The sequence below is a fragment of the Elephas maximus genome, chromosome 12 (genome assembly GCF_024166365.1).
Source record: "Elephas maximus indicus isolate mEleMax1 chromosome 12, mEleMax1 primary haplotype, whole genome shotgun sequence".
NCBI lineage: Eukaryota > Metazoa > Chordata > Mammalia > Proboscidea > Elephantidae > Elephas > Elephas maximus.
This window is the reverse complement of record NC_064830.1, coordinates 91,824,984-91,846,531: the sequence shown is the minus strand read 5'-3', so window position 1 is coordinate 91,846,531 and position 21,548 is coordinate 91,824,984. Positions and strand designations below refer to the sequence as shown.

Below are 21,548 nucleotides of genomic sequence, written 5' to 3'. Positions count from 1 at the left end.
AACCGCCACGCTAGGTGATTTCATTTAGAAATGAATGTGATAATTTTTAGTGTTCTAAGTGAAAGAAAGCTGTTTCTAGTTTTTGGAGAGCCTCATTCACCCTTCTTTTATTATTTCTTTGTAAGTTCTTTCCCTCTGCTTATTCACCCTCTTTTATATGTCGAGTGGGTGAGATTGTGTTTATGGAACTATCCTGGTTCTTTTACTTTCTTACATAAAGCCTTGTTGAATTTTTTTGTTTCCTTACCTTTTCATCTAAGGTGAGAAAACAAATTAAAACCTCAAATGTTATTCCGGAGTCTAGTGCCTACAGTCATTTTGTATATTTGTCAACTGTCTATTTTTTCTCTCTCTCTCTATTAGCTTTTAATATTTGTTATTGTGGAAGAATTCGTCTGAAACAGAGGAACAGTGTCAGAAAGTGACTCTCTGGCTTTCCATTCTCTTTGGATCAGGTTAGAGCTTTTCTTTAAAAGTAATGTTCTTCATCATACCCCCAATCTAGATTAAGGGGTAGTGCAAATGGTTAATGCAGTAAGCTGCTAACCAAAAAGTTGGAAATTTGAATCCACCCCGAGGTGCCTTGGAAGAAAGGCCTGGCAATTACTTCTGGAAAACCAGCCATTGGAAACCCTATGGAACACAGTTCTACTCTGATACACATGGGGTCGCTGTGAGTTAGAATCAACTCAAGGACAACTTTTTTTTTTTTTTTCGGTATAAGAAACAAAATGTTTATTGCAAGGATTCAGAAGAATCTCACAGAGACCAAAAGAAAGAGACTGAAGTGTAGTTGACCTCAAGAGAGCAGAGACCAGGGACTGGGAGCCAAAAGTGTACATTCACTCTTATTTCCTCTCATTCTGTCCCTCTTCTGTCTCTCATCCTCTCTTCCCGCATGCTCCATTCTCCTTTGCAGTTTGTCTTTCTGCCTGTTCACTTACACGTGCATGTATGGCTCCATCTCTTCTGACCCTGCATGATCTACTTGACCACACTGCTCTTCACCTGTTGCCTGGAGTTCCCAACAATAATAACTCTAGTATTCAATTTTGCAAATTCTAAATTCCCAACAAAGTACTCTAATTAGTTGTACTCATGTTTTCAATGAGTTGCCCTTGGGTCAGGTGTAGACACCCCATCTGATCAGGTAAGGCCACATGGGAGTGAGGTCACATGGAATCTAACAGATGACCAAAAGAAACTGAAATGCCATTAACATTTCTTGTACAGTGAGAAGAAGGATTAGAGAGAGAATAGAGATGAAATAAAAACAGCAAACTAGCTGATAAAATAAATCTGCCTGTAGTCTCTGTACAGCCAACCCTCTATAGATTTTCTAAATCTAAGAAATTGGATGTCCTCAAGGGCAACTTGTTATTATTTTTTTAATTATACATCACTTCTTATAGATTTACTACATCTTATTAATTCAACAACGATCCATAATTTTATCTAGTTCGTTGGGGCTCCAGAAGCACACTTTAGCCTAGATAGGTCTGTACAGGATTAGATAAGATTTTGAGCCTAAATATTGGAAAGTTTTGCATTTTAGGTTGATTAAAATACTCTTTTTTTATTTTACTTAAAGAATTTAAAATTTAAAAAGTCATTTTTTGAAGTGGTAATGTATGTATGTTATAAAATGCCAAAGATACTTAGGGGACACAGTGAAAAGTTTCCTTCTACTCTGTCCCCAGCCACCCAGTTCCACTCCCCAGAGGCACTTTTAACAGTTTCTCATGTATTCTTCCAGTGATAGCGTATAGATATGCAAGTGTATTGCATAGGTATATATTTAAAAAATCAAATATTATAATCTCAAGCATACTAATTTTCATTTTGCTTTTCCCAGTATAGCTCTTCTAATTTAGATTACCTTCACAGGGGCTTCTTTTTCTTGGAATTCTGGAGTCCAGGATAAGATATGTTTGTCATTTGTGGAGGAGCCCTGGTGGCACAGTGATTAAAGCACTCAGCTGCTAACTGAAAGGTTGGAGGTTCAAACCCACCCAGCCACTCTACAGGAGGAAGATGTGGCAGCCATAAAGAAATACAGCCTTTGAAACCCTATGGTGGTAGTTTTTCTCTGTCATGTAGGCTTACTATGAGTCAGAATTGACGGCAATGGGTTTAGTTTGATTTTTTGCTTACTTGTGGTCAAATTAATATACATCTTGCAGCCCTAATTTTATTCAGGTTCTAGGATTATATGGAATGTATATATGAGGGTTTATATTATAATATTTAAGATTATAATAAAGAAGGAGAAAAATTTGCTGCAGTGTTTCTCTCCTAATTTCCTACTTGTCTTTTCTGGAACAAATACTTTTGGGGCTTGGTGGTGATGAATTAAGATGGAAATAGTGAGAAAATGTGCTCCTTAATAGAAAGGAAAAGTAGTTGCTGCACAACAGCACATCTGAATTGTTCACCTTTATAGAATTTTTTTTTTTTTTATAGAAGTATGAAACGGAACAGAAAAATGACAAAGGATAATTACTTTTAAAAACACCTTCAGCCATGCTATGGCCACACTAAGTCAAACCCTTAACAGCTTTTGAGTTCACCTTGGGATGTAGAGAGAGGAATCCTTACCTTGAACAAGGGGATCCATTTTATGCTGCTTTTGAGTCTCTTTGGTGGGAGATGGTAGAGTTGGAAGAGTGAGTTTCCGGTACAGGGACTTCAAAATGTTCAAAATCAACAGCCAGTAATAAGATCATTGAGAAGAATAGAAGAGTTATTAGTAGAATTTAGAGGCACAAGGCCTGGGGTCATGTTGACTCTACCATGGTTACCAGGCTTGCTTTGGGCAAGCCATGTAACCTCTTCTGTAAAAAAGAGGTAGTGGAACTTTATGACCTCTAGATGCTCTCCTAGAGCTACAATGCTCCTTGTAATTCTTAGAAAACTAAGAATGGTTTATATGTTCTAAGCCTAAAGAAAACCAGGTAGAAGGTCTATAAGAAGTTCAGGTTGGTAAAACAAAAGGTATTTATCTTCTCACAACTGGGTAGAGTTATCAGTAGTGGGAAAGTGTAAATGGGAAAAATGTGCAAATTACTGGAGCTTCCCAGGACTCATCTTAGGACCCTGTAGTGCCATGAATGACTTATAGCTGTGCGGAGCTAGAACTCTTCAGCCTTTGGTGTGGTTTGAGGCCCTCTACTCCTGCCTTTCAGTTGCCTATGACTGTGAGCAGCCTGGTCCTTTTACATTACAAATATCATATTCTGTGTGTGTTTCCAATGTGTACTTTTAATGAATGCTTTCTGTGTGTGCTGTAATATGAAAATGATTGTGAAGCACTGAATTAGACTGTTGGGATGCAGTGTAATATAGTTAATAGCACAAACTTCAAAATCAGAGGAACCCTAGTCCTGGTCATTTATTAGTTACTTAATATCTCTAAGCCTCAGTTTCCCCAAGTGTAAGATGTTATCTATCTCATAGATTTATTGTAAGAATTAAATGAGATGATATAATGTATTTTTTTCAAATAATGTGTCCACGTAAATTACGTGTCCACACATATAACGCACATAGCGTGCCTAGGAAAATAATACGTGAGGGGGTTGCATGGTTGGCACACACACACACACACAAGTGTAACGTGTACATTATTTGTGTAAAATATGTAAAGGGTAAAGCATATAGTCAGTGCTCAATAAATGTTAGCTGTTACTATTAGTTGCACTATCGGTAGTATTTGAAAAAAAACATATTGGTGTACTATAGAGCATCTGTGAACACATTACTGCAGATGAACTGTGAATATCAAGTAAAGGTGCTAAATTCTTACTGCTAGTTTCTCTGGGGACCTCTACTGGTTACCAGACATTGTAGAGCCGTGAATACAGATGGCTAGAATCCAGCACATTGGGAAATTTATTGGACTTGAAGATCTAAGTTAAAGGGAAAACCTACATTATAATGTTCTCTGTATGCATAGAGACCTCTGAATTAGGTCGGAGATTTGCCAAATTATTTGTGTCCAAGTATTTAGGAGAACCGTGTAAAATGAGGTCATCCCTCAAAGAAAACTCTCACTATTTAACTCCTAAAAAAAATATAGGACTGTCAAAACTCTACTATCATTGCTTTACTACTACCTATTCATCCATCACTACTATTACTACTTCTGCCTATGAGTGCCTATCTCACTTTGGACACGGTTCTAGGCACTTAAAACACTAAGGACCATTGCTAATTTTTAAAATAGTAACTCTATTTCCTGGTGTGTAGTTGGCATTGCTGAAGAAGTAGGAGTCTAGTCTACCTAGACTAGAAGGCAGAAAATGTAGCTCAGGGATCCTAGTCAAGGAGATCCTGAGTTCCAGAACATAAGGGGAGAAGAAAGCTTAAAATTATGTTTAATCAGTCAAAGCATTTAATTTCTTTCTTCTAACAGAGGCAAAAGAAGAGTCTTAGGGCTGAAAGATGACAACATTACAGAATAAAGAAGGTGAGTCAAGAGTGAGCGAGGTTTGCTTTGCATTTCTCTCATTTTTTTCTTTCTCAGCCATTGATTATCAGGACACCCTTGCTAAAATAAGGGCAGCTCAGCTCACATGCATTTTGTGTCTACTGTGTTCAAATGACTATACTGTTAGATACTTTGAACGATTTAATATGACTTAGAAATAGTCGTACTCAAGGAGCATATGATTTAGTAGGGAGAGAAAAGACATTTAAATATCTATAACATAAGGTTGAATGTGGTAAATGTCACGAGGGACGTGCAAAGCACTATAGAAGCTCAGAAGAAAGAGATTACTTTTACTTGGGAGGATCAGTGTAGTTTTTGTGGAGAAGGTGGCATAAGAGCTGGGCCTTGAATAGTTTGACTAAAGGGTAAGGCAGGAGGAATGCTGTAAGTAGAAACTCTCTGCCATCTCTAGTTTTATTTAAAAAATATTAAAAAAATTATTTTTTGTTAACCCAGTATTCCATAAAATTTTGTCCAAAGTTAAAATCAGCATATTAAAAATTTCACATTTGAATAATTCAGTTTCCCGCTTGTTTATGTTTATCTCCTTTGAATTATTCAGTGGTTCCCAAACCTGGCAGGATACCAGAAACATCTAGATAGCCTGATAAAATTACAGATTCCTGGGCCTCACTCCAGATTACTTTATCAAAATCTTAGGGTTGGAGAGGGGAAAGAGAGGCCCAGGAATCTGAATTTGTTAAAAGCTCTTCCAGATAAACCTGATACGGACAGTCAGTGGGCAATGTTTGGAAGCATCTGTGCTGGATTATATGGTTCGTAAATTCCATGTGATGATCAAATTTGTTTCAGAATGTGGGAAGGAACCAAGGAAAACCTTTGCCCCACCTACACAAAAATTGTGTAGACTGATGCCCTCTAGCCCTAACTCACTCAAGGCGGACACCCTGAGGATCAGTTCACCAGAGGTAGAGAGCAATCCAAGCCTGCCAAAGGCCAGGTTGGAGAAGAAGAACGAGAAAGCAACCACAGAGAATGGTCAAGGCAGTGGCCAAGAGAAGAAAGGAAAGGATCAATACAACAAGCAACCAAAGAAGAAAGCAGAAAAGGTATTGGTAACATGGAAGGGCTCTAGTAGGGCAGTCCCTCTTTCTCCACTCTCCACCCAAACTAGACAAACAGAATCTTTTCACATTGAGGAAATTCATCTCAAAATTTCAGTTTTTTGTTCCTTTTGGGGGTTTCTGTTTTATTCTCAAAGAGGTAAAAATTGCTTGGATGAAAGCACTTAGCAGGAAAAAAATGGGTCGAGGTCAGATGAAGGTGGGGGTAGAAGTGGACAGAGACTTTATAAATGTTTTCCTTTTCTATGACTCCTTTATTCCCAGTAGATCTGGGATAGCCTTTATGGAATTCTTAGATATGTTGATTTCATACTCTGTCTTATGAACTTCCTGCCTTGTCTAAAGGAGGCTTCCCTGACTGGTCATAGAGGACAGCTATGGAAAGATAAGTAGTTTTAGTCTCCTATGCTTGTCTCAGGAAACCCTGGTGGCATAGTGGTTAAGTGCTATGGCTGCTACCCAAGAGGCTGGCAGTTCAAATTGCCAGGCGCTCCTTGGAAACTATGGGGGCAGTTCTACTCTGTCCTATAGGGTCGCTATGAGTCGGAATCGACTTGACGGCAGTGCGTTTGTGTTTTTTTTTTTTTGGTTATGCTTGTCTCTACAGGAAAGAGGAAGTCTTACCAATGCAGAATTTGAAGAGATTGTCCAGATTGTGCTACGGAAGTCCCTACAGGAGTGCTTGGGTATGGCCTGTAGTGAGAGAAACAGGGTTTCAGTTGCACAAAGTGACTGTTATTTGAGGTGTAGAGTAAGCTTGATGGCTTTCCTCCTCACCTCCTGAGTAAGGAAATATTCCATGGAACTTTGAAATATTGAAAAAAATTTAACTTGTTATCAGTGGGAGTATAGGTAAACCACCTTAGATAAAGGATACAGTCATGTGCTTCAGAACACCCGTTTGGACAACACCTGACCCCATATATGTCTGTGGTCCCATAAGGTTATATAGTGTACCTTTCTATGCATAAAAAAACACTAAAGAAACACCTCCAGATACTCTATAACATTTTTAACATAATAATACATTAAAAATAATGTTTTGATGCATGTCGTAAAGTAGCACCCATTTGTTATTATGACCATTGTATGTACCTGGATTTTTATTATAATTGGCTTTACCAGCATTGGTTCATAACTACGGGTTCATAACCTGGGAAGTGCCTGTATATAATATGATGTTTACACAACGTCCAAATCACACAATGTCCCATTTCACTGAATGTATTGTGGACATTAAGCGATGCATGACTGTATAGACTTTTAGAAAAGTTTGTATTACACTGATTTCAGAATTTAAATATAGTCTCACCCAGATTTTTAAACTGCAATTTAAATTCATTTCTATGTGTTTACAAACCCCTTAGAAATGATAAATTGTGTTTCCCACATTTGAAGAACTCAGTCTCCATTTACTTTTGTATATTTCTGTTTCCAGTACCATTTTAGCATATGCTCAGGGAATTGATTTTTAAAGAACTCTATAGTGTAGGCCCTGAGGCTTCTCTGTACAGTCATTGAGGCTAAGGAGAATCGCCTGACATTTTTAGTCATTCTCAGGTGTACTTGTACTCCGGCAGGAGTTTGAGGAACAATTGATACAAAATGCAGTACATATAATTTCCATTATGTATACAAAATAAAAGTAACATTACCTGACTATCCTGGAATGAGGCAGATCAGTCTGGAAAGGCTTGCAAAAAGATACAGATTTGTAATTTTTTCTGAGAATTTAGTCTGTGACAAGAGGCCAAAGGGTTTTTCCAGGCAAAGGGTGGGAGGCATTTTTTTTTCTCTTTTATTTATTGTGCTTTAGGTAAAAGTTTACAGCTCCAGTTAATTTCTCATACAAAAATTTATACACATATTATGTGACCCTAGTTGCAATCCCTATAATGTGACAGCACACTCTCCTGTCCACCCCAGGTTTCCTGTGTCCATTCAGTCAGCTCCTATCCCTTTCTGCCTTCTTATCCCCCCTCCAAACAGGAGCTGCCCATTTATCCTCATGTATCTATTTGAACTAAGAAACGTACTCTTCACGAGTATTATTTTATGTTTTATAGTCAAGTCTAATCTTTGTCTGAGGAGTTGGGTTCAGTAATGCTTTTAGTTCTGGGTTAACAGAGAGTCTGGGGGCCATGACTTCTGGGGTTCCTCTAGTTCAGTCAGACCATTAAGTCTGGTCTTTTTATGTGCATTTGAGTTCTGCACCACACTTTTCTGCTGCTGTCAGGGACTCTCTGTTGTATTCCCTGTCAGGGTGGTCATTGCTGGGCACTATCTAGTTCTTCTGGTCTCAGACTGATGGATTCTCTGGTTTATGTGGCCCTTTTGTCTCTTGGGCTAATATTTTCCTTGTATCTTTGGTGTTCTGTTCTTCATTCTTCTTTGCTCCACATGGGTTGGAACTAATTGATGCATCTTAGATCGCTGCTCGTATGCTTTTAAGACTCCAGATGCCACTCACCAAAGTGGGGTGCAAAACATTTTCTTAATAAATTTTGTTATGCCAGTTGGCCCAGATGTCCCCCGAAACCATGGTTCCCAGAGGGTGGGAGACATTTTAGTAAAAGAGACAGTTCGGAAATAATGGAGCATTTGTTTTCTTTTATTGTTTCTTTGCTTATAATATTTTGTTTTGGGAGGGGTAGGATCTGGCCTTGGTTTGGCAGAAACAGCCTGTGCCCAGCCCATAGCATGTACCCAATCAGACAAGGAACCAGAGATTGCCTCTGTGACTGTGGATAATGATAATGCTGAGGGGTAAGTTTTTCTCAATGAGGTGAGTTGATCACAGGGTAGATTTAACATTGGTGAATAGTGATCTGTCTATCTGTCTGTCTCTCTATCGATTTCTCTTAGCTCTGGAAACATGCCTGTTTAAGTTGGGAAAAATAGGCAAGTAAATGGCAAGTAGATGGATAATATGACCTCAGGAGGCTCTAGAGGGCCAAGGATTCTATTGTTCCCCTAACTTTTACTCGTGAGTTGTTTCAGAAGAAGCGTGCTGCAAAGTTCTCCTTTCTACCTTTGCATTAAAAACAACGACAACAACAACACACACAAAAACTCTTATTTTCAGAGAAAGGCTTATTGTACCTCATACTCCAGAGATTTCAGCATCTCAGGAAAATGGAGTTGTCCGTGAGATAAATGCATCTAAGCCAGGCCAGCCAGATCCCCCACCTTCTGAGAAGAAATTCGATAAACTCTCATTAAACAAAAGAAAGAAGGAAGCTCGTAAGTATGATCAGGTATACTTTGTCATTTGGCTGACGGGAAAGTGGGGTACTCTGGGAAATTGGGGTAAGGGATAGCGGGAAGGCCAAGAATTTCCAGCTGAAGGCTTGAAACTATTAGGCTATGATTCTTCTTCCATCTTTCACTGGCCTATACTATCTATACAGTTTCTCTTTTTCAACTCCCCACCCTTTTGCCTTATCTTTCTAGGAAATGAAGAACTGGAGAAATTCCGAGGTGAACATGAGCACAGACAGAAAGACCAACCAAAGAAAACAGTTCAGAATCATTCTCAGATCAGGGACCAGCAAAAAAGAGAGGGAGGTGGTTTTGGTGAGTTTGGCTATGGTTTGGAAAACCCCTGTGGGCTTGAAAATTGGAGATGGAAGAGAGAAGGGAAGCTGTGTGGGGGCACTGGATCAGCTTAGAGGATGTGGGGATACAGAGAAGTGTGGGGATTTGGAAGGTAACGGATAAAAAGAATGCTTAGCCTGTGAGCAATGACTGAGGGTAAATAATTGATTGAGAAATGACAGACTTAGACCTGGGTCTTTTGGAAGAAGGTGAGCCTGTTGACCCCAAAGCCACAACTTGATGATTTAGTGACAAGTAAATCAGTTGTTATTTAGATAAGAACTCTGGTTGTTGTATACAAAAGAAATGCTGGTTAGCCCTTTAAAAGAACTTTTTGAAAGTGACAGAGAACCAGGTACTACGGGGAAAGAGGCCAGACAACCTTTTTATTTAAAGTACTGTCAGTACTAGAAAAACTCCTTTGTGCCTTGATGGGAGGTGAGATGATAGCTTGGTATAGGAGAAACATTGGGATGTGAAACCTGGGTCCTGAGTCCACCTCTGTCACCAATGGATGATTTTCTTCAAGTCCATTATCTTCTCTGAGCCTTGGTTTTCCATTTTTAAGTCAGAGATTGGACTAGTTGATCTCTAAGGTCTCTGGGCCTGTGTGATTTGTTGGTGGGCAGAGGTTTATATTAATTTTAGTTATATTATAGAAGGAAGAGCATATTTTTGAGTCTTTCAGTTTTTTCCTGTCACAGGTCAATGTCTAGTCTGGGTCCAGTGTTCTTCCCCAAACTGTGAGAAATGGAGGCGGCTGCATGGGAATATAGACCCCTCTGCTCTTCCAGATAATTGGTCCTGTGACCAGAATACAGGTAGAATGGAGTGGAAATTTTTTTTCTTCCAGATTTTATTGTTCTTCTCCTTTCTTTCTCTGCATGTATCCTTTAGATTAAATATGACATAGGTGTCATTATCACACAAGTGGTCCTTGTAGTGCTTGGAAGAGAGGAAGGGGTCTTCGTATCATATCAAGATGAATCTGGGTGCAGTGAGCTGGAGGAAGACATCCTGCAGAGTTATGTTATAGGGGAAGGCCTGGAATCTTAAACTTATGTTTTGAGTGAATTCCATTTTCTTCAGCCCTGGTCTGACCCTGTTGATCCTCATTAGATTATTGACATTGGGCTGGTGGATAGGGAGGGTAATGGGCTATATGGGGGAAAGCAGATGAGAGTGATCCAGTGAGCTTAGAATTCTAGAATGAAACTTTATTAGAAAGGATTATGGCAATGTAGTCCAGCTCAATTATTTCATAGATGAGGAAGCAGTCTCATAGAAGTTACTGTCGTGGTGTTAGTTAGAGGGGAGCAGAGCCAGACAGAGTGCGATAAGAGCAGATGTTTGTAATCACTTTCCATAGAGTATACGGAGGCAGCACTTCTACTTCTCTTGGCTCTAGCTGCACTTTCCCTCTGGATCTTTATTCTTCCTCCTCCATGCCCTTCTCCCAGATGCTCTTTTGGTCCCATCTCTTGCCTCCCCCCAGCCCTCATCTGTATTTTCACATGATGAGCCTCTTCTCTTCCCTTCATTCCATCTCTTTTTTGGCAGATTTGGAGTATAATAGCTGTGATATTCCTGAGGAGACCTGGACAGGTCATGAGAGTGATGTGGCTTATGCCTCCTACATCCCAGGATCCATCATCTGGGCCAAGCAATATGGTTACCCCTGGTAGGTCACCATGAACTAGTCCGAGCATTCTTCATGAACCTGGGAATGGTAGATTCAAGGAGGAAGGGGAGGAAATGGAAAGTGTTTATAATGGGGATGGCACTTGTCTTAGAAAGAGCATGGGGTGAGGGAGAAGATAAAAGTACTGAGCTTGGAGGCTTTGAAAGAGCATATTTTCTAGAGTTTGTAGGGTGGAGGTGGTATCTCTATATAAACAAGAGTCTGACAGTAGGTAGAAAGGGGAGGGTAGATTTAGGGCATTTTTTAACATTGGATGTGAGAGCCATACAAAGTAAAGAAAACAAGGAAGGGTAGGACAGTTTCTTCTTTGGAATTGTCCCTAGTCAGAAGATTTTGTTCTCAGGACTGAGGGAAGGTGTGGAAGGGTGAGGTATGTTTACTAGGAAGATTCTTAGCTTTTTTGTATGTGCATGGAAGTCATTTCAGTCATTTGGTAGCAGCCACTGGAGAGGGCTGAGAGGGGGTCTATCTTTGGGATCTTTTGTTTGAAAAACATATTGCCCTTTTCTGTACATATATATTGATGAGTTTTTGTTTTGCTCATTCAACCCCTTCTCTTTCTTCCCATGCACCATCCATCTTCTCCAGGTGGCCAGGCATGGTAGAATCTGATCCTGACCTGGGGGAATATTTTCTTTTTGCTTCTCATCTTGATTCTCTGCCGGTGAGTTTCCTCTCACTTAACAGTTCATCTCCCTTATGAAGCAAGAAGTTCGGGGGAGGCAGGTGCTCAGGCCAAAGTAACGAACAAATCCATTCTAACAGATGGACAGAGTTACAAACATAGATACAGCCCGCAGACATAAGCAGAAACAGACACTGAACTAGAGTAACAAATACAGACATAAGTATTCACACATAGAAACAAACTTGTATCTAATTAAGTGTTCATTACTAGGACATTTATGATTTTGATAAATATACCTTGACTATGATTCCTGAAGTCAGAGTGGAAGAACAATGGAATGAGGTAGGGTCAGTGAGTCAGGCTTAAGGGAGCAGATGAGGCCAGGTATCTCCTTCACTGTGAATTCTCAGTTCTTCCCCTGCTTTTTCTGGCTAGAAGGCCAAAGCACGGGGAAGGACAGGAGGCCCTTACAGAACCATCTTTTATTTCAGTCTAAGTACCACGTGACATTTTTTGGAGAAACAGTTTCTCGTGCTTGGATCCCAGTCAACATGCTAAAGAACTTTCAGGAGCTGTCCCTGGAGCTAGCTGGAGTGGTAAGCAACCTTCCGGAATCAGTCATGATACAGGGAACCTGAAAACTAAACCTTCCCTTTTTTTATACCTGATTTTCTCCCAGGGGAAGCTGTGTTGGGAGAAAGTCCACTGTCTGACCAAGTGTGCCAAGGGTGAGGTTATTCATGAGGGGCTCTTCTTTCTACCGGGATTGCAGCAGGGTATTGCTTTTTCTCAGTCTCCTTCCCTGCCTGCACAGAGGGAGCCTTCTTGAAAACCCTGGTTTTAGCCAAAGCCCGTGTGGCAGAAATGAGATCATAGGTTAACTCAGTTTCTCAATCACAGCACTATTGACATTTTGGGCCCACATTGTGACAACCAAAAGAAGTATCTCCAAATACTGCCAAATGCATCTAGGGAGCAAACCTGCCCTCACTGAGAACCACTGGATTAGCTAAATCACGTATCCTCCCAGTAGTCACTTTGGGTTACAAATGAGCAGAGGCCCAGCAGCTCAGGCAGTAGATATATCAGGCATCCGGATCTAAACAATCTTCTGAGAAGCTTGAAAGCGAAATCACTTGAACTTCTTTCATCTTGTCTTTTCAAATTTCCATGGGATTCCTTTTAGAGAGGATACCAAAATATTGGTTGAAAATACTGCTAGGAATTGGTAGAGGTTTGTTGCAGGGAGGATGTTTCTGACCCCAAAAGATTAAGAATGGGAGTATCATATTATTACCAGAAACTGGAAATAAATGTAGTTAAAGACAATGTATGGTGAGTAGCAGTGTACTGGGGTCACCTCCCTAATTTTTATTACTGACTTTAATCTTCAGGTCAGTATTTATCATTGACTCTTATCTTCCATTTCAGAAAAAGTGCAGGAACAAGGACTGCAGACAGAAACTGGGGGCAGCCCTAATGATGGCTCAAGCGGCAGAACAGATCAGCATTCAGGTGGGAGAGTGTTCAGACCTACATACCCTTTCCTCTCTGGGACTTGTAACACAAAACAAACCATACATGTCACACTGCAGAAAACCAGGTTGTCCTTCCCCATTATAGTCTTAGAACTACTCTTTTCTTCCCAGGCCAGATTCCCTTGACTCCTTTAATCATCCATTCCTTTCCCTGCCTTTTGACAAGTGGGGCCCTCTGTCAGCTCAGATAGAGACAGCTTGTGGTAGGGACCATTCTACCTCCCTGTTTAGCTCTGAGTCTCAGATACTCTTAAGTCCTAACCTCTGTTTTCTGCACAGTCAGTTTTTACCCTCAAACTCTGCCTTTGGGAATGGGGCAGGGTGGAAAATGACAAACTGAATTTCTCCTTCCCACTTATTTATTGAATTATAAATGAAATAAATTGGAAAAAGATATTATAATTATCTAATCTCCATGAAAATCCAGATAAGCCTAACGTGAAATTCCAAGTGAAAATGGTATAGAAAATGAAAATAAAAATCTTCATTATTAAAATCTAGAAGACAGGACAAAAATAACCCTTGGGAGTGTAGTGGACTACATTTCCCAAGGTAGATGATGCTTTCGTTTCTTGGTTTCAACAGGAGCGGGTTAACTTATTTGGTTTCCGCAGCCGGTACAACAGATTTGACAGTACTGGGGAAGGAAAAGGTAGGATAACTGGATGACCATTACAGGGTGAGGAGTGGAGAGGGAGAGAAGGGATCCCTTCTTGAGGGCAGCAATTGAAGCTTTTCTTTGTTTTATATCCACCGGTATCAGCCTAGTTCTGGATTCTGTAGGAGGCGTTCTGTGAATGTCATTGACCAAGTATCTCGGATGGATGAATGCACGGAGAGAATAAACAAAAGGGGGTGGGGAGGGAGGGTGCATGTTGGATACTGGTGGACTTTGAAAGGGTGGAACCATGATAATCTGGGATCATGTTTTATGAAGAAAATACCACTGACATGAAGGGTGGAGTGAAAATACTGATTCTCTGGGATCAGCTTCATTAATTCACCTACTGTTTTATTGGATAAGTTATTTACCCTTACCTTCTTTTTTCTGTTCTAGACTTAATGCTTTCTGCGCCTAACAGCCCAGATTCCTGCTTGGAGAAAGAAGAGGAAGTGGAGTCAGAGATGGAAGAGGAGGAAGAAAACAAAGTAAGATTTACCTTAACTGTTGGTTTAAATAAAGATCTTGGGGTTTCCTTTTAGGAGATTCCTATAGGGCATCTGGTTATGTAGATTTAATTTTCCAAGGACTCATCCTGTCCGTGTCTCAAGGTAGCCCAGATTGACTGGTGTTATCTCTTACAGGTCTCTTCCTCAATTGTTCTAATTTCTCACATCTCTATAAACTTCTTTCTTGATGATAATCTCAGTTCTAAATGTATTTTTTTTGGTTCTTAAAGGAGCAACTTCAGAGATTAGCAGGTTGCGTCCCTTCACTCTCCCTTTTTCCCTATGAGGCCACTTAGGATATTTATTCACTTGTTTCCTCAGCTTCTCTCTTCCAAGCATATGAAATATAGATTTTTACATTATCTTTTAATATGTTTATTGTGGTAAATATGTAACAAATCATTTGCCTTTTCAATGTTCTTCATGTGTATAATTCAGTGACATTAGTTATGTTTATCATGTTGGTTGACCATTATCATCATTACTCACTTCCAAATTGCCCTACCACTCTTAACAGAAGCTCTGTGTCCGCTGAGCAGTGAGTCCCTCTTTTCCCCTCCCTCTCACCAGCCCTTGGTAATTACCAGTGGTTACTGATAGACTTTGGTTTCTATACTCTTGCTTATAAGATATTTGATGTAAGCAAAACCATACAATATTTGTCCCTTTGTGACTGATTTATTTCACTCAGCATAATGTTTTCATCCAAGTTGTAACATGTATCAGGACTTCATTTCTCTTTATGATTAAGTAATATTCAATTGTATGTATGTACCACATTTTATTTATTCATTCATCTGTTGATGAACATTTAGGCTGTTTCCACCTTTTGGCTATTGCAGATAATGCTGCATTGAATATTGGTGTACAAGTGTCTGTTTGCATTTCTTTTTTAAATTCTTTTGGGTATATACTCAGGAGTGGAATTGCTAGATCATATGGGAACTGTATGTTTAACTTTTTGAGGAAGTGCTAAACTTTTTTCAACAGTGGTTGTACCATTTCACAATCCCACCAGCAATGGATGAGGGGTCCGATTTCTCAGCATCACCGACAACTGTTACTTTCTGAATTTCTAATCTTAGACGTTTTAGTGGGTATGAAATGATATCTCATTGTAGTTTTGATTTGCATCTCCCTAATGGAAATTTCAGGGCCCTGGTGGTGCAGTGGTTAAGAGGTAGAACTGCTAGCCAAAAGGTTGGCAGTTCGAATCCGCCAGCCGCTCCTTGGAAACCCTATGCGGCAGTTCTACTCTGTCCTATAGGGTTGCTATGAGTCAAAATCGACTCGACAGTAATGGGTTTTTTTGGTTTAATGGAGATTTCGGAGCCTTGGTGGCAAAGCAGTTAACAGCTCAGGCTGCTAACCAAAAGGTCAGAAGTTCGAATCTACCAGCTGCTCCTTGGAAACCATACGGGGCAGTTCTCCTCTGTCCTATAGGGTCGCTATGAGTCAGAATCCACTTGATGGCAATGGAAGAAGAAGAAGAATGGAGATTTCAGGAGGTAGCATATGATCAAGGATCGATGGTCTTGACGGAAGCAGTCCAAGCTGCGCTGAAGGCATTGGTGAAAAACAAGGCTCCAGTAATTGATGGAATACCAGTTGCAATGTTCCAATAAATGGATGCAATGTTGAAAACGCTCACTTGTCTATGCCAAGAAATTTGGAAGACAGCTGCCTGGCCAATCAACTGGAAGAGATGCATATTTGTGCCCATTCCAAAGAAAGGTGATCCAACAGAATGGAGAAATTATCATAAATATCACACACAAGTAAAATTTTGCTGAAGATAATTAAAAAACGGTTGTAGCAGTGCATCGAAGGGAACTGCCAGAAATTCAGGCTGGATTCAGAAGAGGACTTGGCACGAGGGATATCATTCATTGCTGACGTCAGATGGATCTTGGCTGAAAGCAGGGAATACCAGAAAGATGTTTACCTGTGTTTTTTGACTATGCAAAAGCATTTGACTGTGTGGATCATGACAAATTATGGGTAACATTGAGAAGAATGGGAATTCCAGAACACTTAATTGTGCTCATGAGGAACCTTTACATAGATCAAGAGGCAGTCCTTCGAACAGAACAAGGGGATACTGAGTGGTTTAAAATCAGGAAAGGCGTGCTTCAGGTTTGTATCCTTTCACCGTATTTATTCAATCTGTATGCTGAGCAGATAATCTGAGAAGCTAGAATGTACGAAGAACATGGCATCAGGATTGGAGGAAGGCTCATTAACAACCTGTGATATGCGAATGACACAACCTTGCTTGCTGAAAGCCAAGAGGCCTTGAAGCACTTGCTGATGAAGATCAAAGACTACACCTTTCAGTATGGATTACACCTCAACATAAAGAAAACAAAAATCCTCACGACTGGACCAATAAGCAACACTATGATAAACAGAAAATATTGAAGTTGTCAGGGATTTCATTTTACTTGTATCCACATGGAAACAGCAGTCAAGAAATCAAACAACATATTGTATTGGACAGATATGCTGCAAAAGTCCTCTTTAAAGTGTTAAAAAGCAAAGATGTCACTTTGAGGATTAAGGTACACCTGACCCAAGCTGGTATTTTCAGTCGCCTCATATGCATGTGAAAGCTGGGCAATGAATAATGAAGACTGAAGAAGAATCGATGCCTTTGAATTATGGTGTAGGCGAAGAATATTGAATATACCATAGACTTCCAGAAGAACAAACAAATCTGTCTTGGAAGAAGTACAGCTAGAATGCTCCTTAGAAATGTGATTGTGAGGATGACGCAGGACCAGACAGTGTTTTGTTCTACTGTACATAGGGTCACTATGAGTCAGAACTAACACGACAGTACCTAACAACAACAACAACAACAACAGCATATACATATTTTGGATATTAAACACTTGTGAGATATATGGTTCCCAAAAACTTACCCCCAAGCTTTAGGTTGTCTCTTCACTTTGCTGATAAAATCCTTTTTTAAAAGCAATTTATTTTATTTTATGTTGTTGCTGTTGAGAATGCACACAGCAGACCATAACCAATTCGACAATTTTTACGTGAACAATTCAGTGACATTGAATAAACTCTTCAAGTTGTGCAGTCCTTCTCATCTTCCTTTTCTGAATTGTTTCTCCTCCATTAAAATAAAATCACTGCCTCCTAAGTTTCCTGTCTAATCTTAAAGTACCAATCTTTTTTTTTTTTTTTTAATATAGGATGGTGTTTGTTACAACCTTCTCCTGATTCAGCTTTTATGATTACCTTTTGTTGTTGTTAGTGCTGTCAAGTCTATTTTCGACTCATAGTGACCCCATTGACAGAACTCCTCCATAGGGTTTTCTCGGTTGTAATATTTATGGAAGCAGATCTCCAGGCCTTCCTCCACGGAGCCACTGAGTGGGTTTGAACTGCCAATCTTTCCATTAGCAGCTGAGCACTTAACCATGGTGCCACTGGGCTCCTAGTTGATAAAGTTCTTTGATGAGCAGAAATTTTTAATTTTGATGAGGTGCCATTTATCTATTTTATCTTTTGTGGCATGTGCTTTTTTTTTTTAAATAACTTTTATTGTGCTTTAAGTGAAAATTTACAAATCAAGTCAGGCTCTCACACAAAAATGCATATACACCTTGCTACACACTCCCAATTACTCTCCCCCTAATGAGACAGCCTGCTCTCTCCCTCCACTCTCTCTTTTCGTGTCCTTTTCGCCAGCTTCTAACCTCCTCCACCCTCTCATCTCCCCTCCAGGCAGGAGATGCCAACATAGTCTCAAGTGTCCACCTGATCCAAGAAGCTCACTCCTCACCAGAATCCCTCTCCAACCCATTGTCCAGACCAATCCATGTCTGAAGAGTTGGTTTTGGGAGTGGTTCCTGTCCTGGGCCAACAGAAGGTCTGGGGGCCATGACTACTGGGGTCCTTCCAGTCTCAGTCAGACCATTAAGTCCGGTCTTATGAGAATTTGGGGTCTGCATCCCACTGCTCTCCTGCTCCCTCAGGGGTACTCTATTGTGTTCCCTGTCAGGGCAGTCATCGGTTGTAGCCAGGCACCATCTAGTTCTTCTGGTCTCAGGATGATGTAGTCTCTGGTTCATGTGGCCCTTTTGTCTCTTGGGCTCGTAATCACCTTGTGTCCTTGGTGTTCTTCATTCTTCTTTGATCCAGGTGGCTTGAGACCAATTGATGCATCTTAGATGGCTGCTTGTTGCATGTGCTTTTGATGTCATATCTATGAACCCACTGTTAAAAACTAGGTCCTGAAGTATTACCCCTGTGTTTTCTTCTAAGAGTTTTATGACTTCATTGTTACATTTAGGTCTTTGATCCACTTTGAATTAGTTTTTGTATATGGTATGAGGTCTGGGTTCAGGTTCACCTTTTGCATGTGGAAATCCAGGTGTCCCAGCACCATTTATTAAAGAGACTACTCTTTACCCATTGGATGGACTTAGTACCCATATCAGAAATGAATTGACTGTAGATGTGTGGGTTTGTTTCTGAACTGTCAATTCTATTCCATTGGGCTATGTGCCTGTCAGTGTACTAGTACCAGATTGTTTTGATTATTGTAGCTTTGTAATATGTTTTGGATTTAGGAAGTGTGAATCCTCTTGCTTTGTTGTTGTTTGGCAAGATTGCTTTGGCTATTTGTGGTCTCATGCTGTTCCATATGAATTTGAGAGTTGGCTTTCCCATTTTTGCAAAGAAGGCTGTTGGGATTTTGAGGGGAATGACATTGAATCTATAGATTGCTTTGGGTAGTGTTGACATCTTAACAATATTGAGTCTTTTGATTCATGAGCACGGAATGCCCTTCCATTTATTTAGGTCTTTCATTTCTTTCAGTAATATTTTATAGTTTTCGGTATACAAATATTTCACTTCCTTAGTTAAATTTATTCCTAGGTATTTTATTCTTTTATTGTAAATGGAATTGTTTCCTTAATTTCCTTTTCAGATTGCTCATTGCTGATGCATAGAAGCCTGACTGATTTTTGGGTGTTGATCTTTGCTGAATTTATTTATTAACTCTAGTAGTATTCTTGTGGATTCTTTGGGATTATCTATATATAGGATCATGTCATCTTCAAAAAGGGATAATTTTATTCTTCCTTCCCAATTTGGATACCTTGTAGTTCTTTACCTTACTTAATTGCTCTAGCTCAAGCTTCCAGTATCATACTAAATAGCAGTGGCAACAGTAGGCGTCCTTGTCTTGTTCCTGATCTTAAGGGGAAAGCTCTCATCTTTCTCCGTTGAGTATGATGTTATCTGTGTATCTTTAAATTTACTAATTTTTACTATGCTTGTGGCCTAGTTTTTATTTGCTGCCCTTGTGTGTAAACCCTTGCATTGACTACTATTAAATGTAAAGGGAAGATGATCACATACCTTCCTCTTTGTTGCTATCGCCTTAAACAGTATCAGGTTCACAGAACTAATTTGACTCTTCTAAGTCCAGGCATCTTTTTGTAGCATCCCACTCTATTAAAATTATATGACTTAATTTTTAACTTTCTTATTTCCTCTCTTATTCTCAGGATCCAACTTTGCATGGTCCCAAGCCAGCCAAAATACAGAAAAAAAAACCCAAACCAAGAGGTAAGCAAGCCAGCTGGGAGTGGGCCAGGTACACTGTTCAGGCAGGGCAGAAGCAGTGAGTGTAAGGGACTGCAGGTGGCCTGACCCTCTCAATTCTCTCAGTTCCAGAACTGGAGATAACAGGCAGATGTAACTGGTAGTGTCATCTGGGGAAACTGTAGGTTTTCTGGGTATCGAATTGTAAAATCTTAGGTTGAAGATGGAATGTTTTAAATTCTTAGCCAAGAAGGATGACTTCCTGGAGAAGGCAGCCTCTGAGAAGTATAAGGAGAGAAATATCCAGGAAAAAAGCACAGTCAGGAAAAAATAGGGGATGAAAATGCTGACTAGATTGAGAATGAGAAGAAGATGTGGTGAGGGCAGAGACTTAAATGTGGGGAGGCCATAGACCCTTGCCAAGCTGTCTTTTAGAGAAAAATAAACAAATTTCCTCCATGGTTGGGGTGGGGGGTAATACAGGCCTAGCAGATGGACGATTTGGGACCCTGCAAAAGAAGACAAAGAGATCTCTGGGAGATGAATCCACAGCTCCTCCTGTGCTCATAATGGCAAGGAAAGAAGGCCAAGGGAATTCAGATCCTCACCAACCAAGTAAGGATCAAGGCCTGGGAAAAACTATGGGGAAAACAAGGTTCATATCCCTTGGTCATTTTTTAAAAAAACATTTCTGTAGCTTTTATTACTTTAAAGAAAGAACAAAAATTAAAAAGCATTTCTCAGACTGTAGTACACAGAACACACTATAAACTTAATAGTTATTGATTTGATTAACTCCAGACACAGATGAATGGTAGGGAGGAGGGAACTAACATTTGAGTATTGCCACGGGCTACATAGGTACCTCCATGCATGTTTCGTTTAGTTTTTTTAATATTTATGGCTGGTTGTTTGCCATTTTAGAGATAAGGAAACTGAGTCTCAAAGGGTCTAAAATTTCTTCAAGACCCATGTCTAGCATATGGCTGACCCATGGCTTGAATTCAGGTCTTTCTGACTCCAAAGTCCACATTCTTTTTACTGAGTTAGGTCATATTTTCCAGAAGTTCCTTGGAAATAGGAATCTTGGAGTTTCACTTGTGCAGAGATGAGGATAGACTGACTTAATAGGACTCTCAATTTTGTCACCTTTTCATATAGGCTCTAAGAAAAAATTTAAAGCTCCCCAAAGCAAGTCTTTGGTAACCAGCTTGTCTAAAGAAAGAGAAGCTAGAATGGTGCCCAAGGGCCTGGCCCCACCCACTCCTAGTGAGGTCCACCCCATGGTGGAGAAAGAAGGTCCTGGGTACATGGAACCACTGCTTCGGGATGCTGGAAGTGTCCTTCCTGAAGATGAAGCTTCCAGTGACCTGGACCTGGAGCAACTCCTGGAAGATATTGGACATGAGCCTGAGCTGAGAGAGCAGTCACAGTGTAGAGGTGAAGAAGAAGACTTCACCGTGACCTTATTTGAGGAATAACTGAGTGACCTTGCCCTTCTTTCTGTTCTCTCCCTCCCCTTGCCTAGAGTGCAGGAGGGAGAGCCTCTCAGTGGGGTCCCTGAGAAGTTTAGTGGTGTTAATTGGCTACAAAGTTAAAGTCAGAGTTGTATAGTTCATGTATTAATAAAACAGGTTACTGCTTTAGTTGGCCTCATTTGTCTCTAACCACATCCTTCCGTTTTGCTTCTTTGCCTCCTCCTCAGGGTCACTGTGGCACATCACTGTTTTTGGTGGGAGACTGACCTACACAATATAGGAGG

The 21,548-nt window shown here is 40.2% G+C and overlaps 2 protein-coding genes across 2 annotated transcripts in view; one reads left to right on the top strand and one right to left on the bottom strand.

The window, feature by feature from the left end:
- The first annotated feature begins 253 nt into the window (after positions 1-253).
- On the top strand, positions 254-21,267 carry ZCWPW1 (zinc finger CW-type and PWWP domain containing 1). The gene is made up of 17 exons (XM_049905051.1): positions 254-455; positions 4,415-4,468; positions 5,306-5,562; positions 6,185-6,263; positions 8,226-8,343; positions 8,663-8,820; positions 9,031-9,153; positions 9,879-9,995; positions 10,735-10,855; positions 11,465-11,540; positions 11,996-12,100; positions 12,936-13,019; positions 13,628-13,694; positions 14,100-14,191; positions 19,750-19,810; positions 20,270-20,401; positions 20,948-21,267. Exons 2-17 carry the CDS (start codon positions 4,444-4,446, stop codon positions 21,265-21,267), a joined length of 1,935 nt encoding a protein of 644 aa, XP_049761008.1. The 5' UTR covers positions 254-455; positions 4,415-4,443.
- Positions 21,084-21,548, bottom strand: part of PILRA (paired immunoglobin like type 2 receptor alpha) — a 33,366-nt gene continuing 32,901 nt past the window's right edge. The window contains exon 11 of the transcript XR_007519609.1: positions 21,084-21,174. The gene's annotated coding sequence lies outside the window, so the exon portion shown is untranslated. The remainder of the gene's footprint in view (positions 21,175-21,548) is intronic.

What these genes read in the sequence shown, in the direction of transcription:
- ZCWPW1 (XM_049905051.1), top strand. Translation starts at nt 4,444, where the DNA reads ATGACAACATTACAGAATAAAGAAG. An exon ending in AACATTACAGAATAAAGAAG is followed by an intron (nt 4,469 to 5,305) that starts GTGAGTCAAGAG and finishes AATTTGTTTCAG; the next exon opens with AATGTGGGAAGGAACCAAGG. An exon ending in GATAATGATAATGCTGAGGG is followed by an intron (nt 8,344 to 8,662) that starts GTAAGTTTTTCT and finishes TCTTATTTTCAG; the next exon opens with AGAAAGGCTTATTGTACCTC.